The 18779-nt window shown below is 35.6% G+C and overlaps 1 protein-coding gene across 7 annotated transcripts in view; it reads right to left on the bottom strand.

Annotated features, from left to right (window-relative positions):
• The window catches only part of HACE1 (HECT domain and ankyrin repeat containing E3 ubiquitin protein ligase 1), a 94974-nt gene that overhangs the window by 55642 nt on the left and 20553 nt on the right, over positions 1–18779 (bottom strand). For 4 of the 7 annotated variants that reach the window (XM_060167787.1, XM_060167788.1, XM_060167791.1 and 1 more), the window contains 2 exons: positions 7431–7513; positions 250–346 (listed from right to left, as the gene is read on the bottom strand). The exons of 1 other annotated variant lie outside the window; for it this stretch is intronic. In XM_060167787.1, the coding sequence (XP_060023770.1) occupies positions 250–346; positions 7431–7513 (180 nt within the window). The remainder of the gene's footprint in view (positions 1–249; positions 347–7430; positions 7514–18779) is intronic. 2 more of the 7 variants (XM_060167790.1, XM_060167792.1) reach the window with 2 other exon arrangements.

The following is an 18779-nucleotide window of genomic DNA, read 5'->3' as shown; positions in this document are numbered from 1 at the left end:
CGCTCATCTCATTAATATACAAAAAGACATGCTTATCACTCTGGAGATTCCAAGGGTCTTAGAAGCTCTTGTGTTAGGAACTGGGATAAAGACCAATATATATTTCTTATACTATCACAGTTCCTTTTAAAGATCATATTCTTAACAGAATAAAAATCTTTGCACCCATCCTCTCATTTGAGGAAAAAAAGTGATCTTGTCGGTTTCTCTTACAAAGTAAGGGACTAAGAATATACGTGAACAGCGTACCTGCACACATAAATCCAAAGGGCTTACTCCATTTTTATCTGGCAGATATTTGGCTCCTCGCAACAGAAGAATCTGTGCTGTGTCTCTCTGACCATGACTGTACAGAAACAAAGTTTAAACATATAATCTTTTTAATTTTAAGTCTTTCTCTATAAATTATGGACAGTTAGCATCAATCAACAGAGGATTAATAATCTTAAAAAATTGAGAGGAAGATCTGAACTACAACCTCAACCGTTAGAAAAACTTCCCAACGTTAAGTCATACTTTTTACAATGTAGATAAGAAACTGGCCTACTGAATCTTAGAATTGAACTTGGGACACATTACCTACAATAAATCATAATATTTTGGGATAAGTTGCTGGTACTCAGGCTTATGCTTTATTTTTTTCTTCCAATCTTTTCCTTCTCAACTCTAGCCTGACCACCTCCCTACACATACATCCAAGTCTCCAGACTTCTTAGTCCAAAAGAACCTCAATACTCAAAACAAAAGTACATTTTATGACACTTTAATATGTGGTAAAAAATAAAAACAAAGGAAGGAGAAAAGACAAATATCAAAATGAGTAAATGGGGGGGATTCATTAGCCAAAAATACTAACTAACTGCCAACCTTCATTTTATCCACCCACTCAGTTTGGCTTCTGCTGACAGCTATTCAATCTGACATGGAATGAACAACTCTCATCCACATGCCCCATTCTCTCTAATTGTTCTTTCAAGTAGGTTTAACAACCACTCTTTAAGCTAGGAGGAAGCTGCTTTGGGGGTAATAATAACTAGACTCTACATTTCGTTATTAAATGAGCTAATCTGATCCTAGACAGACAATAAATAATAAATTTATAATGCAGGGACATTAAAGTTTAAAGCTAATTTTACAAAATGCCCAAGGAAGTCATACAGTTTGGAAGAGTATCTCATCAAAGAATTTTATTTTGTAAATTGATACAGCCACTATGGAGAACAGTATGGAGGTTCCTTAAAAAACTAAAAATAGAACTACCACAGCAATCCCACTACTGGGCATATACCTAGAGAAAACCATAATTCAAAACAACACATGCTCCCCAATGTTCATTGCAGCATTATTTACAATAGCCAGGACATGGAAGCAACCTAAATGTCCATCAACAGAAGAATGGATAAAGAAGATGTGGTATGTATATACAATGGAATATTACTCAGCCATAAAAAGGAATGAAATTGGGTCATTTGCAGAGACGTGGATGGACCTAGAGACTGACATACAGAGTGAAGTAAGTCAGAAAGAAAAACAAATATCGTATATTAACGCATATATGTGGAATCTAGAGAAATGGTGTAGATGATCTTATTTGCAAAGCAGAAATTGAGATGCAGATGTAGAGAACAAACGTATGGACACCAAGGGGGGGAAGCAGGGAGGTGGGATGAATTGGGAGATTGGGATTGACATAATACACTATTGATACTGTGTATAAAATAGATAACTAATGAGAACCTACTGTATAGCTCAGGGAACTCTACTCAATGCTCTGTGGTGACCTACATGGGAAGGAAATCCAAAAAAGAGGGGATATATGTACACGTATAGCTGATTCATTTTGCTATACAGTAGAAACTAACACAACGTTGTAAAGCAAATATATTCCAGTAAAAATTAATTTAAGAAAAAGAATTTTATTTTGTAGATGAAAAAAATTACTATTCAAGCACAAGTGAAACTAGAACTCAGATCTCTGGTCTTCTAGACCAATACTCTTCCCACAGTACCATTACCTAAAAAGGTATGTTATTTCACAAAGACTACACAGATTCCTCAGAAACTTAAAACAAACAAATAAAAACAACCTATTCTTTCTTTTCCACAAAATGACGCTGCATAAAGTATAATTGGACTTAATTTAAAAAAACAGGATCATACTAGGAAGCTGGTGGCAGGCATTAGGTATATCACTCTCTTGATACTTTACTGTAATACTGATTACCTTCCTTAATACAAATATCGACAGACGAAAACTAACTTAAGAACAATATCTAATTTACTCCAGAAAAAGCAGAAAATCAAGAAAGCAAGTACATCAGCAATCCCTCCAAAAGCAACAGTAACTAATTTTACTAGTCTACATTAAGAAAATTCTTCATCAATCATCATTTGTCATTTGTCAGCTGGGCATGCTGGCCAACACATTATATATTACAGCTAATAGGAATTACTTTATAATTAACACTGTTCTATTCTGTATAATACCTAAGTGAAAAGAAACTAACTTGAGCTTAATTTATTTAAGGAGTCAGTGATTTCTTTCCGAGGACCCAAGGTTCTGAGAAACCCAGATTTGCAAAGCTATTCTGCTCAACTTTAATGACATTTCTTTTACAGTTATTATCTGTGTTAGATGTGTTTAATCTTTCCAACTAAACTATAAACTTCTTGACAATACCCTTGTTCTATAACACCAACCATGGCTTATAACATGTACTCAATATACTTGTTGAGTTGAGGGCTTTAATTTTAGATACCATTCATCTGACAAGTAAGCATTAAATAAGGTACTAAGCTACACAAAAATAACAAAAAGACCCGAATCGTTATTTAGGATTAATTTTGTACCACATATAGCAACAAGAATAATTAATATCAAGAAAAAAATACCACTATGACATCTTTAGAAAGCTGGAGTAATTTCTAAAACTACATTAAAATCTCATCTGTGAACAGGTGGCATTTCATTTCAAAAGTAAATTAAAAGAAATGATTGCTAATAATATATAAAATCTGCATAACTTCATTAGGGGCTCAAGTGCCCCATGTGTAATATTGCAAAAGATAAAGATTATCCTGTTACAGACTGCTCAAAGTGTCGCATGAAAGACTTTTCAGTTCAAATAACTGCAAAAATTTGCTCAATGAATAAGTATTCTTTACAATTGAACTTATTTTTTTATATTGATTGAGATAATACTCCCTTCAAGGAAATGCCAGTGTATTTTCTGGAAACTAAGAAGTTGGCAAAGATTTAACTAATAAGAAACGTGTAGTGCTTCTAAAGCACTTAGAACTGATTTCTCAAGCACTTTCAAGTCTCCTAACTTCAGGCTTTGCAGTGATACAATTTGAAAATTTGGCTAACAGTGCATATGTACTATATATATAACAACATTTTTTGGAGCTGCTTATGAAACAAAGAGGCCATATTTTCTAATGGTCCTTTTCTATTCTAAAAGTTTGCAATTTTGAATCTATGGACTGTTTCACGTGGCTACTTTGTGAGTTTCCTAATTGAAAGGAGTTGCTTAGCAGTAGCTGCAAACTATGTTCAGAATCTTACCTGTTTCTCACTTTATTACAGACCTCCAAAATTCCATAAAAATCTCACTAATTTACTGTATCTTTATAACCCCAGCTAAACCTTGCTTTCCTTTACAGAATAAAAGTTTTCTGCAGATACAGAAAATATTTGAAAATCATTATACATCCAAACCTTTATTTGAGGAACCCAGTTAAGGGAATGGGAAGTATTATGACGAATATAAAACCAATCTAATCATTTAAGGACCTGAAGCATTTGCAGATACCACATAAAAGTCCTGAAAACAAAGGCACCTGAATGGGCGGGGGGGGGGGGGTCAATATATGTGTGCCTATAGTCCACATGAAAGAAAGCTAGTGAATTAGAATGTCTTGTACAAAATACCTAGAGAGGAAAAGTGGCTGGGAAATAGTTCCTGTCATAATTTTAGGTCAAAATCAATCTGAAATGACTCACTCACAGAAGCATTACTTTATTAAATAGTGCTCAGAATTAGAACAGAATACAAAGGAAAAAAGAAAAGCCCTGACTGTATGATGGGATAAGAGTCAAATTCTTAGAAAACCATGCATTGCAATGAAATTGAAAGAGGACAATACAACTTTGCGCTCACTGGGTGTGGAAAAGTGTACTAGAGCTTAGTGAGCACCTACCAACTACTAAGTATAAAATCCTCTGCAGGATGCTTTATATAAGCCACCTCATTTAATTATCACTGTAGTCCCACGAGGCAGATATCAGCATTTCCACTTTACAAAGAAACAAAGCTTCAGAGGTCAAGAAACTTGACTAAAGTTGCATAGCTTTGGGGATGGGATTTGAACCCTGCCTCCTATATATTTCAATACAGTTTCGATTTAAAGAAACAGTTTTAGCAGTTAATCACTGAATTAGACATATGACATATCTAGTAACATCCCTCAACAATAAAAATTTACATTAAGTTCAGCTTTATATCTTAGAGCCCTGTAACTTGTCTGCAGGATCAACTTCTTCTATTTCTCACATTCCTTTCCCTTTCATTTATCAGAGACAATACATTGGGAATAATTTATAATTTTTAATGTATACCTCTATCTAGATATCATGAATATAATTAGAAGTCTGCCTATAAAATGAACCATGTTCCATATTTATCATCCTGCAACAATGAAGAATTTATATTCTAGTTTCAATTTTAATCATATTTGCTTAGCCATCTCCGTTCAAAGAGAGCTAATGTTTGCTAGATAAAAACTTAATGATGGCTATACAGTACTAGCAGAAAGTACTTCTAAAAAATTCTTTTACCATAACCCTATGCTCAGACTAACTATACAAATATCACAGTTATGTGAACACTAATATATACCTATATTTTACCAGTATACATGGCATTATTTTATATATTTTTATATATTTTTCAAAAACGTAACTATAGTGATTCACTCATTCAAAAACATTTACTAAGCATCTAAGCACAAAGCACTATACTACACATGGAATATAAAGTGATGAATAAAACAAAATTCTTGCTTTCATTGGGCTTTCAGTCTAGCAGGGGAGACACACTATAAACAAGTACATAAACACTACAAAGTACAAAGTGCTACAAAAGAAATGATCATGATACTGTGATAGGAAATATGGGGAGAGGCCTACCTAGATTGATCAGGAATTCTTTCCTAAAAAGTAACAGTGAAGCACTGACATGGAGGCAGCCACATAAAAACCCTACGGAAGAAGGTTTCAGGCAAAATAAATAGAACATAGAAAAGCCTGCTGGAAAGAGTCTGATGTATTGGGGGAACTCAAAGAGAACCAACGTGGCCGAAGCACAGTGAGCTAAGCAGGGTCAGACCATGCAGGTCACATGGAAGAAGGCAGAGTTTGGATTTCATTGGAAATGCAACAAAGAGGCACTGAAAAGTTTAAAAACAAGGTTTAAGCACAAAGTGACAACAGCCGGTTCATTTTTTAGAAGGTCACTTTGGCTTCTGAGGAAAGAACAGAAGGGAGGGAAACAACAGAGGAATCTGGAAGACCAGTTAAGAGACTACTGCAGTATTCTAGACAAGAAGTAAAAAATTTAAGGTGGTTTAGTGAGGTGGAGAGCAGTAATGAGATTCAGAATGTATTCAGAAAGTGGAATTTACAGAACTTACTAATATATTCCAAGTTGAGGGTCAGAGAGAGAGACAGAAATAAAAAATAATGACCTAGTTTCTGGTTTACACAACTGAGAAGATAAGGGTTCCAATGACTGAGATGAGAAAAACTGGAGGAAAGGTTTGAAAAGGAAATCAGAAGCTATATTTTGGACATGCTAATATCTGAGATTCCATGAGACTTGCAAGTGATGATGTATATCAGGTAGATGGACATTCAAATCTGAAGCTTCAAAGAAACGTCTGATCTAAAGATAACCCCTCAAGACAGGATATGATTTCAGGGAATCAAACAATGATATTATTCATAAATTCAGGACACTAAAAAAGTAATTTGTGTTCTAGCCAAGCAATCAAATTGTAAGTATAACATAAGAAAAAGCCTGGATTCAGGTAAGATCGAGAAGTCTAGAGGTCCAAAAGTCCTTGTATTGTAATTCAAGGCTGTTCAATGATGATTTGAATCAGTCAGACCAAAGCAACATCAGAGACCCTAGAGAAAAGCTAAATGAGAAGAAAAGCAGATCTTTCATTTTAAACAAAGCTCCAGGGAATTCCCTGGCAGTCCAGTGGTTAGGACTCAGCACTTTTCAATGTTAGGGCCCAGGTTTGACCCCTGGTCGGGGAACTAAAATCCCACAAGCCACATGGTGAGGCCAAAAAAAATAATAAAAATTAAACATAAAACAAGGGCTTCCCTGGTGGCGCAGTGGTTGAGAGTCCGCCTGCCAATGCAGGGGACACGGGTTCATGCCCCGGTCCGGGAGGATCCCGTGTGCCGCGGAGCGGCGGGGCCCATGAACCATGGCCGCTGAGCCTGTGCGTCCGGAGCCTGTGCTCCGCAACGGGAGAGGCCACAACAGTGAGAGGCCCGCATATGGCAAAAAAAAAACATAAAACAAAGCTCCAGTAAAATGACATAAAACAGGAAAAAGGATAAGAAAAGAGGAGCTTTCTGGAGCGCTTTATATCTAAAATAGAGCCTAAATAAATACTACAATTCCTGTAATCTAAACCAAAAAGAAAAATCAAGTGTATTGTGAACTGCTCCTAATTGCAACTAAATTTACATATTATGGGGGGGGGCCGGGTATGTGTACAATTATTACACTGTTAGCTCCTTAAGGACTGGGGTTTATTTATTACTGTATCACTAATGCCTATAATAATGCATGGCACACAGTGAATGCTAACTAAATGCTTATTACATGAATGAATCAATGAACAAAACATATGCTTTAGGAAAATGAACCAGAAAAAAAGAAAATGAATCAGGAAAGAGTATTAAAAACAACTTAATGCATAACTCAATATCTAACAAGAATGATTCAAGAAACTTTTTAAAGTTACAAATACAGAGAAAGCAAAGACATGGCTCTGAACTAAGGCATACTTTAATAGCTTATCCCATTGGAACTAACTTGATAAAGAAAACTATGAAAGTTACTGGATTATTGGTATGTCTTTTTTATTACTAAGTAATTCTAAAATCTAAGTAATCAAGTAAATCAAAAGCTCCCACTTACAATATATAAAAACACTGGCAATATAAAACACTTTTCATCATGCAGTTAAGTAACAGAACCATAATGCTATATACTTCATCTTAAAAGGGAGCATAGTATTTCTAGGAAAGGAGGAGTTTTAGAAAATACACACAAATGTTTGTGTTTGGAAATATAGCAGATTCAACATTCTTTAATGAGAGCATCTGGCAATATAAATTATCATACCTGCAAGCAAAGTACAATGGAGTGGCTCCTGATACATTCGGCCTGTTAATATCAGCACCACTGTCTAGCAAGCATTGCACTGTCTGGGGGAAAAAGAAACAAAAGTAAAGCCAGAGAAGTTGAACAAAGACACAGTTATCACAATTTTAGTCCATATAAGGAAAGTTCTCACCACAACCTGAAGCTTTAAAAAAGAAAGAATAGGAACATGCCAATTATGACGGCTGAACAAATTCCACTTTTTGGTAAGCTCTGAGCCTCAGACGCTACACAGTATATGTGGAATTATCAATGTAATGTAAATTGTGTTAACCTGGGAAGGTTCTAGAAACCACTGACATGTGTAGTAGCTACCAAAGGACTTGAAATGTGGCTAGTACACTGAGAAACAGAATTTTAAATTTTATTTTATTATAATTAAGTTTAAATAGCCACATGTGGCGGCACTGGACAGTGCTGCTCTAGATTTCTGAATTTCATTACAAACCAGAGTTTTTTGCCTCTAAAAACAAAAAGTTGGTACCAGAGCTCTTTCTCAAAATTCAAAGAGGATAATTATTAAAGTACAAAATATTAAAAAGCTAAGAAGTCCTTTTGCTACTGACAGTCACCAATACTGACTTAGTTTCTCTGATTGTCCCCTAAGCTCTACTTCTGCAATCATTTGATGTGTACTAAGGGAAAATAAGTTAATATAAAATTTTAAAAATAAATATCTTATGATTTGGGCTTCCCTGGTGGCGCAGTGGTTGAGAGTCTGCCTGCCGATGTGGGGGACGCGTGTTTGTGCCCCAGTCCGGGAGGATCCCACGTGCCACAGAGCGGCTGGGCCCGTGAGCTATGGCCGCTGAGCCTGGGCGTCCGGAGCCTGTGCTCCGCAACAGGAGAGGCCACAACAGTGAGAGGCCCGCGTACCACAAAAAAAAAAAAAAAAAATCTGATGATTAGGAATACGGCAAGGCTTGCCTGAAAAACCTTAAAAAAGAGAATCTTTTCTGGTTTTAATTCCTATGATCTTCATTTTAGTTTCTCCTGCAAAAAGGAAGACAAGATGTAAAAACTTAAATGTTTTTGGAATTAGACTGTTTAATAATTACTTCTGGATTGAACACACATGTTCATCTTTATTGCTGCTCTAAAACCTAGTACATTGTCAGCAAAATATTAAGACTACAAACTCGAAGGAAGAACAGCAAAGAATACAACACATACTAGATAAGTCAGAAGTTTTAGGAAAATGGCAAGCAAGTGAAAGAAGAGTAACTGACTTAGCAGATCAAAGAAAGCTGAAGTCTAAGTGTCTGCAAATGCAGATTCCAACAAGAAACCACCAAATTCTCACTACCGAACACACACACGCAACACAGGAATTGGAAGTAACAGGTATCTTGGAAGACAGGGATAGTTATATAGAGCTAAGACAGGAGAAGCAGTTGAAAACCTAACAGCTGGGCCCTCCCCCAGGACCCTTCCTCCCCATCCCATACAGTTAGCCACTATCCCTCCCTATCTGTCTTGGAAGTAGGGAGGTTTATTATCTGGACAAAGTGAACAGTGAGGCTCTGGACTGGCAGACAAGAAATACAGGGAAGAGCAGGGATGAGCAGCCATGCTGAAAACAACTAATTAAGTGAAAACCTCCAGCCCCCACGCTCCACTAGGCTCCCAGAAATCCAGTAGCCAGGCTTAAAAGCTTAAGCAGGAGGAGACTGAAGGTTTCCTCTCTGGAAAGTGGCACCAGAGAAGAGTCTGACTGATACTGGCATTACAGACACCAGTGAAACAGCCCAGTTGGCCACAAGGGGACATTCAGCAATGCTGGGAGACTTTTTTGATTTTCATTACTGGAGAAGGGAGGGTCCAGTTGGCAGCTAGTGGGTAGAGGCCAGGGTACGTCTAAACATCTGACAATCTACATACAGGCCCCACAACAAAGAATGTTCAGGCCCCAAATATCAATAGGGCCAAGATTAAAAAACCTTGACGTACAGTGAGACCAGTCAACAAACCCAGCTCATGTACACAATGCTTTCAGCCCCATTTCAGTGCCTCACCACTATACATGAATGGACAGACAATGTTTAAGACACAACTGAAGCAGGCCTCTAACCTGAAAAACAAACAGAAAAAGGAAGTAAGAAAAATAAAGACAATAAAGGGAACCAAAAAACAGCAACAAAAATTAGAAAAGTAACTGATACCCTCAGAGAGAAAAGAAAAAATACTATCCATGGGACAAAAACAAGATGCTGGGGGAAAAATATTCAGAGAATAAGATATCAAAAATATGATGGAAGAAATAAAAATTCAATAGAAGTTAGAAATACAATGTTGAAAAACTCTACAAGAAACAAAAAGACGAAGAAAACAGGAAAAATGAGAAAACTAGTAGATCAATCCAGGGAGTCATTGTAGAGATTGAGAATAAAGAAAATGAAGGAGGTGGGAGACCAAAACGAAGTAATCAAGAAATAATACCAAAAAATTTCCCAGAACTGAAGGACACAAGTTGCCAGATTGAAAAGGCTCACCAGTGTCCAGGCTAATAAATTAAAAGACCTTCAACAAGGCACATCAAAGTGAAATTTCATAATACTGGGGATATAAGATTCCAGAGATAAACAGAATTCACAGAATTCAGATTGACATTAAACTTTTAAACAGCAACACTGAAATTTAAAAGGTGAAATGCCCTCAAAATTGTAAGGTGAATGACTTCCAATGTAGAATTCTATAGCCAGCCACACTATCATTCAAATACATGCTTTTAAATAAGAAATAGGCTTAGCTATGTAAGATTTCCAAAAAAATTACCTCCAACGCACCTTTTCTCAAGAAGCTACTGGAGGATATCCTCCTCCAAACAAGGGAATACATCAAAATAGAAGATGTGGAATCTAGAATACTGAAGATCAAACACAGGAGATATCAAGAAATTCCCAGGTTTAGAGAAAAACAATGGAGTGACATTATCTAATGAATTTGTCTTTGAAGAAAACAGTACTGAAAAAGATTCTGTGGGAGCATATAGGAAGAACTACTGAGTCACCAAAAAAAAAAAAAAACCTGAGCTAAGCTAATAGTCACCCTAGTAGAAAATTTTATTATAGTTCACTACTTGACTCAGCAGTAAACAATATTTACCTAACTGTATATGCAACTAATATTGTCTCATTAAAATTTATGATATAATTAATTTTAGAAATGGGGCGACAGGGCATGGGAAGAGGATTTAAATGAGTTAAACCCTCACTCACCATAACAAGAAAAGATTCAGTGATATCTAAAAGTCATAAATTGAGAAAGAGCAGTAGAAGCATATTATGTGGAAATAGATACCAGAAGAAAAGCTAAAAGAGCTGAAAATTGCCGCCTAGTGATTGTGAATTGACAAAGAAGGGTGATTTAAAGGACTATAGTTTTTTATTACAAAGATTTTGATAAAAATATTTTAAGATATAGTATTCATGTATTATTACTATTTGAATTTACTTCTATCTCAGGAGGAATTTGAAAATCTATGTAATAGAAACATTGTTACATAAAACTTTATTATCAGCTATATAATTCTTAAACTGTGGACAAGCGGTCAAGTACTGCTCTCAAAAATATAAGAAAATAAGCATTTAGGTTATTATAAGGCAAGGCCCACTTGAGCCTTTTGATCATGGCTTTGCCCTTTTTGATATCTGACCTAGAAGTTGTGTGTATGTGGTCCCAAATCAGAAGTGAGATGGATAGCAGCAATAATTTTCACTGACTGTTACAGAAATTATATAGACAATAAGCCATCTCTCCAAAAGGCTCAGGAGAGATAAAAGCAATTATATCAAAAATACATATTAATATTCAATTAAAACCCAGCAATCCAGAGAGAAGCTGAAATAAAGTAATTATTAACAAAACATACTATGCATTCATAAAAATTATATAATTGTTAAAAGTATATAATGATATAATAGTATGAATAACCTTAGCATGTGCCTGGATACTGTGCTAATAAGCATTTATCATTTCATTTACTGCATCCTGATGGAAGTTGATATCCTTCTCTGCACTTTCACAAGTAGGAAACTGAATCTCAAAGAGGTCAAGTAATGCGCACCCCAACACACAAATAAACAGGGGAGCGGGGATTAAAACCTAAGCCCATGGTCATAACCACTAAGCAATTTACCAAAAAACAGAAATTCTAAATTCAGAATACTAAATAGTATTCTGGCTAATTTGGCATATCTTCATAAGCTACATTAATCACAGATGATCTACTAATTCCCTACTAAATAACTATTTGAGAGTCAAGCTCAAGAGCCTAGACAGTTATTTCCGTTCAGTTTTTAAATAATGCCATTTCTAAATTCATATACTTTTTACAGTATTTCTGTATTTTTATTTATACTGTAGAGCTAACAGTAAAACAAATTAGCCATTAAACTAACACTAGACTAACATATTCCTCTACAAAGTGGTAAGACAAACTTCAGGCAAATCATAGCAAGACAGCATGATTTGTTTTAGCAAATTTCTCACCCCAAAACTCCTACACACAAATACTTCTGTGTCATATGTTTCTATCATACCCTTGTACACAGGAAATATCCTATGAATACATTAAAAATTCTGTTCTTAACAGAGAAAAACTTGATTAATAAAGTGGAAAAGCTCATTCCAGCATTTTCTTTTACGTTCATAAATCTGCTTTTCTGTTTTAACAAAATTATCTCAATTAAGATCCTCAAAATATACAACTATTAAAAGAAACACATATTTTAAAAAAGCTTTCAATAGCTCACTTGTAGATAAAATGTTGCCTGAAGTCAAAGAGGGAGAAAAACCCATTTCCCTCAGAGTAAGAAGAAAAAAAATACATAAAGGGATTTGAATGTAAAGAGTAAAAAAAATTGCCTTGCAGCACTGACATGAGTGAAAAGTCATCAATCTTTGTGATTTAAAAAAAATGTATGCAGATTTCTTTTTGTAAAATCTCTGAAACAGGAGGAGTAAGGATAACACAGAATTCAATTATTGATTAAATAGCATAATAAAAGAAGCAAGAAAGTCACATAACTTAAGAGTTTCGTTTTTTTTTTTTAATTTCCAATCTATGTAAATGAAGGGCAAAATAACTTTGAAACTAGGAGAATTCAGGTGGAGGAAACTATTAAATTAAAAACGTAAAAGCCCTTGAAGAAACAATACTGCTTGAAGATTTTAAATTATACAGAAGCATAAGGCAAAACAAAATCAAAGAGAATAAATTCTGGATTCAACCACTACAATCCCTAAGGAGTCTCAAAAGCAGAAATTTTCAGCAATAAACAAACCAGATACAATCTTCTATAAGAATCAGCACTATCAACATACGCTTCACTTAAAGGTACAAAAGAAAAAAATTACAAACATTTACAAACGGAAAGAAAATGGCAGAAAAAACTGCTTGGAATGATACTGCATTTGACTAGCCCATTCCATTTTTCAACAAAAATTTCAATGTTGGTATGTGCTAGTAGTATGTGCTAGATGTTAGAGTCACAGCAATGAACAAAATGGACAAACATCTGCCTTCATGAAGCTTACAAAGGGACGTGAGAAATAAAATATGTAGTATGCTAGATGGTGACTAGTGCTATCCAGAAAAACTGATAGGATTCTCTATGACAGATTTGGATTCAATTTGTTTTAGCAAATTTCTCACCCCTAAACCCCTACACACAAGTACTTCGGTGAAAACTGCATTGTGTCTGTTTAACAGACTATAAGCCATGAAGTCCAAAATAAATCACTGTAATTTACAACGGTCATAAGTTCCCCTGTTTTCAAACTTTTATGGCTTCTCATTTACTTGCAAAAATTAAGCTCAGCAGCTTACAATTTAGTAAATGTAAACATGTAAAAGTATACTAACAAATATCTGTGACTGAGAGCTGATTACCTGTATCTTTCAAGTTAATATAACATAATTTTAAGAAGTACACTGAACTAAAATCATTTTATGTGTGTAATATTGATCACCAAAATATGTTTTTAAAATAATTCAGACCTTCAAATTCCCTGTCCAACCCTCTCCCCCTTAAAAAACAGAAACACATTATTATCCTATTCCTAGATAATCTACAAGGGGAGTCTTCCCCCTTACAGAGTAAGGAAGAGCTGGGAAGGAATACTGAAAGAAAAGCATGGAAAGGCGATTTTCACATAGGCTTCAAGAAATCCTCAAGAAACAACACACTTTCAACAGACGTCATGACCTTTCAAATGATAAAACAACATCCTGAGTGGAAAACTAATGTGCAAAGCTAATGTCTGGGTCAATCTCAAAAGTCACTTAATTGAAGGCAGTGACTAACCAAGACCACCTGTACCCAATACACTGATAAGTTACAAAGCAAGAAATCCAAGGCAGCTCTACTTTATCAATGTCAACTCTCTGAACGACACTGACCAAAGTAGAAAGGAATATTCAATATTAAACCATAAGTAAAAACCAATATTAAACCATACAACATAAGTTGTATCCTCATTTACTAAAACAATGATAGCCAAACAACAAAAAAAGCATCTTTCATCTCTTATTAAAAGTAATTCTGGGGCTTCCCTGGTGGCATAGTGGTTGAGAGTCCACCTGCCGATGCAGGGGACGCGGGTTCGTGCCCCGGTACGGGAGGATCCCGCATGCCGCGGAGCGGCTGGGCCCGTGGGCCGTGGCCGCTGGGCCTGCGCTTCCGGAGCCTGTGCTCCACAATGGGAGAGGCCGCAGCAATGAGAGGCCCACGTATGGCAAAAGAAAAAAAAAAAAAGTAATTCTGATGACAGAACAGCAATGCACAAACAACTTATGCACTAAGAAAAATGGCCAACTCACGAGTCAGTGACTGGTGTTTATAGGTCTTCTCTAGAAACCTGTCCACCTAAGCCTATCAAGACTTTGAACCCTTATGTAATACCTAGCAAAAAAATCAATATTACCCAGTTGTGTTAGGAAAAAAAATCACAGTAATAGAATTTCCTATTATTTGCTCACATTTCTCAGAAGTGATGAAAGGAGAATTCTAACATTAGAATAAATAAAATTACTCTGAACCTAAAAACATATCCTGAAATGTTAAGTACATCTACCTTTGTGCTTCAAGGCTGAATCCAGTTAATGTTTTTGCAAAAGCTTTCAATTAAGTTTGCATGGCTGCCCTGTAATTCTCTGGATGAAAAGCTTGGAAGCTGGCTAAAGATATCAAGAGAGCTGACTGAACGTAGATGAGCACTGTTCCTTAACAAGCCTACAATTTCAGTAAAAAAAAAAAAAAAAATGCAGTCAGTTCTATCAAAGGTAATCTACTCTAAGCAGGGTTCAACTATCATTTCATATTGTTTGTGAACCATCATATTCAGTTATCTAAATTTAGCAATATAAAGTCTATTGTGATAAAAATAAAATTTCCTTAAGTGAACTGAAATTAGTCCAAGAACTAATCCTGCTGTGTACTTTAACTAATAGAAATTGAGATTGAACCGTTTGACAGTTCTCTAGAGTTTCTAAGTCCAAGTTATTCCAGGAAAACAGTAATCAACCATTTGTGGCAATTCAACACATCAATACATCTTAAAGACCTAATGACAAAGAAAAAAATTACCAAAAAGTAAGTTCAATTTATGGCCAAAAAAAAATGGAGTCAATTATACCTATGTAGAATAATATTAGGTTTTACTACACTTTCTAAAAATGAGATTAAAAATCAAACAACACATTAGGCCTAGCTTACTGCATAAGAGCAAATGAATGAAGAGTCCAGGTAGTGCTCTTTGTACTGTTCTTACAGAATCACATCATCAATATTAATAACGGTAGTAACAGTACCAATACTATCATTACTCTTTTTGGTTTTCTTTAAGATGTTGGGGGTAGGAGTTTATTAATTTATTTTATTTTTTTTTATTTTTTGCTGTGCTGGGTCTTCGTTTCTGTGCGAGGGCTTTCTCTAGTTGTGGCAAGCGGGGGCCACTCTTCATCACGGTGCGCAGGCCTCTCACTATCGCGGCCTCTCTTGCTGCAGAGCACAGGCTCCAGACGCACAGGCTCAGTAGTTGTGGCTCACAGGCCTAGTTGCTCCGCGGCATGTGGGATCCTCCCAGACCAGGGCTCGAACCCGTGTCCCCTGCATTAGCAGGCAGATTCTCAACCACTGCGCCACCAGGGAAGCCCCTATCATTACTCTTAAGTATCTTCCAAAATATTCACAACACTTTCCTTAATTGTGTAATCAGCAGATTATATCTTAAGAGGTAGATAAAGGCAAGGGAAGAAAAAGTTGTCAAAGACTATATAATAAGCCAGATGAATAACCAAATTCTCTAATTATTTTAAATCAATATCCAAAGACAAACCATAATTCTGGTATTGTATAGCTAGTAACAGCTGACCTAAGGAAATTTATAAAAAATTAAATTATTAAGGAGTTGATCATTTCTTTCATCTGATCATTTTAAAATAGGAATAGAAGTCGTTTAAAATCATAGTGCTATTATGTTACAAGAACAAAAATGGTCACGCTGCACTCTTCAACTGCCCAAATCACTTCCTTCCAACAAGATGATGAAAAGACCCTTATCTTGGTTTACCTCTAATTAAACAGATGCATGTATAGGAAATCATAGCAAAAATTACTTGATTTCTTAGTTATGACAAAATCAATCTTTCTTCCAAATCTTTTATCTGTAAAAAAGTCATGTAAATCTAAAAATTATTTGTCATCAAAGCAAGAATACGGTATTCAATTATAAATTCTACAAAGCTTTAGAGCTCTCAGCCAGTTGTTCAAAATCTTTTCATGCATTCTTGAGATTTACCTTAAAATGAGATTAGAAAGTAAATTTCAGAGCATTTCTTTATCATATCATCCTCTTTTTTTTTTTCGTGTCATCCTCTTTAATTTGAAATGAGCTGATGTGCTTTTGAGAATATTTTTAAGGGAGTTTCTTTCCCCCTTTAAAGTTTTACATTTCATTCTATAAAATATATATATATAACCAATATATATAAATCTTGAAACCTATGTGCACTGGTATATGTCTACGTGGACACAAGTTTTGAAGACCTTTTAATGAATTTATGCAAAAACTGACTACTTTGAGACAATGAAAAGGCCATTTTCATTTGCTGAAATCTGACAAAGCATTTTAGACTCTGTTCAACTTATGGAAAGATATACAAAGGGTTAAAAACAAAATCAATAACATCTACCCTGTAATAACATATCTCAGGGCTCTTAAATCATATCCAACTCAAGATAAAAGAATATTCTCATCCACTGAGATCTGAACATGTCCCAGAAATACATGAGTAATTATGACACACAGGTAATAATAGCACAACTATCAACACAGATTTTTAGAGGTATAATTCAGCCTGGAGGCTAGCAGATGGCCTAATTTTTCAGGATTCCTTTTTGCCCTATTGAAGGATTAAAGGTGCATACAATGAATTGGAAAATAGTGCTAAACATTCTCTTTGTATACGATCCTCACAGATAACTATAATGGGCCAACTATGACAGAAAGGAATCTCACTCACTAATACAATCAATCACAAGTCAACATGACTTTTTGTACTCTTCCTCCTGTATCATACCTGCAAAATCTCACCCTGTGAAGCCCATCACCACAGTGAAGTCAGGCCCCCTATAAATCTTCTGAAAATACAATTCTTCAAAGGCATATGCTATGAGGACTATGAGGAATTCTCCCTTACTTTACCACGCCTGCTTTAGGTGGTAAACCATATGGAGCGTATTATACTTATACTAACTACTCTTCAATAACTTCAGAGGCAATTCTAAATTTTTAATGCACCCTGTAATGCACGTTTTGAACCAAGGTTTTTTGCGTCATTCTTGTTTCTTCACTGGCTTAAGGCAGCTAAAATTAGCCTTTGTAGGTAATTCCTAATCTGAATTCCCGTTTTTTACTACACAAGTTCCCGGGCAACAAGTAGGTTTACAATCTTAGTAAATGACACGCCACTCGTTCGTTAACGGCAGGGAGTATTTCTATTAAAGCGGGTGCTTTTCTGTCCTGTAAGAGCTACCAGCAGGACTCTTTCTCTAACAGGCAGCAGTTGCTTACTGGGGCCAGTCAAGATTAGAACATTTCAGATGATTTTTTGTTTTCCACACAGAATACTTCTTAAATTTAGTAGTACTGACATAGAGAAAGTAAAAGGTAACGAAAAGGAATACTCCTTGAATACAAATGGGTTAGTTTTCAGATGATAAAAGACAAAAGAATAAAAACGAACACTGGTGTTCAGAAGAAATGCCAGGAAAGAAAAAAAGGAAAAAGCATATATCCTTCCTTTTATCCAACTCTTACTAAACATAAGACAATGTCAACCTTGAGCTCACTATCTTAAAAGAAATGCAGTATTCTATGAATTGAGGTCATACATAAAGCATCTAAATACGTAGGATCTGACATCCTGAACCTAGGTTAGGAAAAAAGTGTTTGCACGGGGCTTCCCTGGTGGCGCAGTGGTTGAGAGCCCGCCTGCCGATGCAGGGGACACAGGTTCATGTCCTGGTCCGGGAGGATCCCACATGCCGCGGAGTAGCTGGGCCCGTGAGCCATGGCTGCTGAGCCTGTGCGTCCGGAGCCTGTGCTCCGCCAACGGGAGAGGCCACAACAGTGAGAGGCCTGCGTACCACAAAAAAAAAAGTGTTTGCAGAGACAGAAATCTAGATTCTACTAGGAATTCTCCCAACAAAAAGATAAGACTCAGTGTATACAAAAAAATAAATATAAACAAGCAAACTTCTGTATCTTTGTAGATGCTGGTGGTGTTTTTTGGTTTTCAATTGGTTTTTGTTGTTTAGTTAGTAAATACATAATATTCTATTATCCATAATGTTAAATGTGGGAAAAAAATGAAAGTAACCAGGATAGGAAAATACAAAAAGCAGAAATTCAATCTAAAATCTTAAGCTAACAATCTTTAAATAAAGCACCAGTCTTCTAATGAGAGAGAAAACTATTAGCAATTTTAAAAGCCAAGTTTATACATAGGGATAACAGGAAAGTACTGCCTAAAACAAATGCATGATTTTAGAAATCAAAAGTAAGGAAGAAAACAGCTGTGACTCTAGCACTTAAATCATATTCCAAGAGAGTAGAAAAATAATTAATCCAAGTTGAATTATTTAAGCAATGTCAGAGCTCACTTTCTTCACTAATTCCAAAACTTGAGGCTTAAGGGTAAAAATATGAAAATGGTAAAAAATATGAAAAAGTTATTTGATAAAACTGAGGACAAGAAACATTATAAACTGTTAAAATTATTATATGTGAACATACTATATTTAA

Source organism: Lagenorhynchus albirostris, chromosome 12 (genome assembly GCF_949774975.1).
Source record: "Lagenorhynchus albirostris chromosome 12, mLagAlb1.1, whole genome shotgun sequence".
NCBI classification, from domain to species: Eukaryota; Metazoa; Chordata; class Mammalia; order Artiodactyla; family Delphinidae; genus Lagenorhynchus; species Lagenorhynchus albirostris.
The sequence above is the reverse complement of the archived record's forward strand: the minus strand, read 5'-3'. Positions and strand labels throughout refer to the sequence as shown.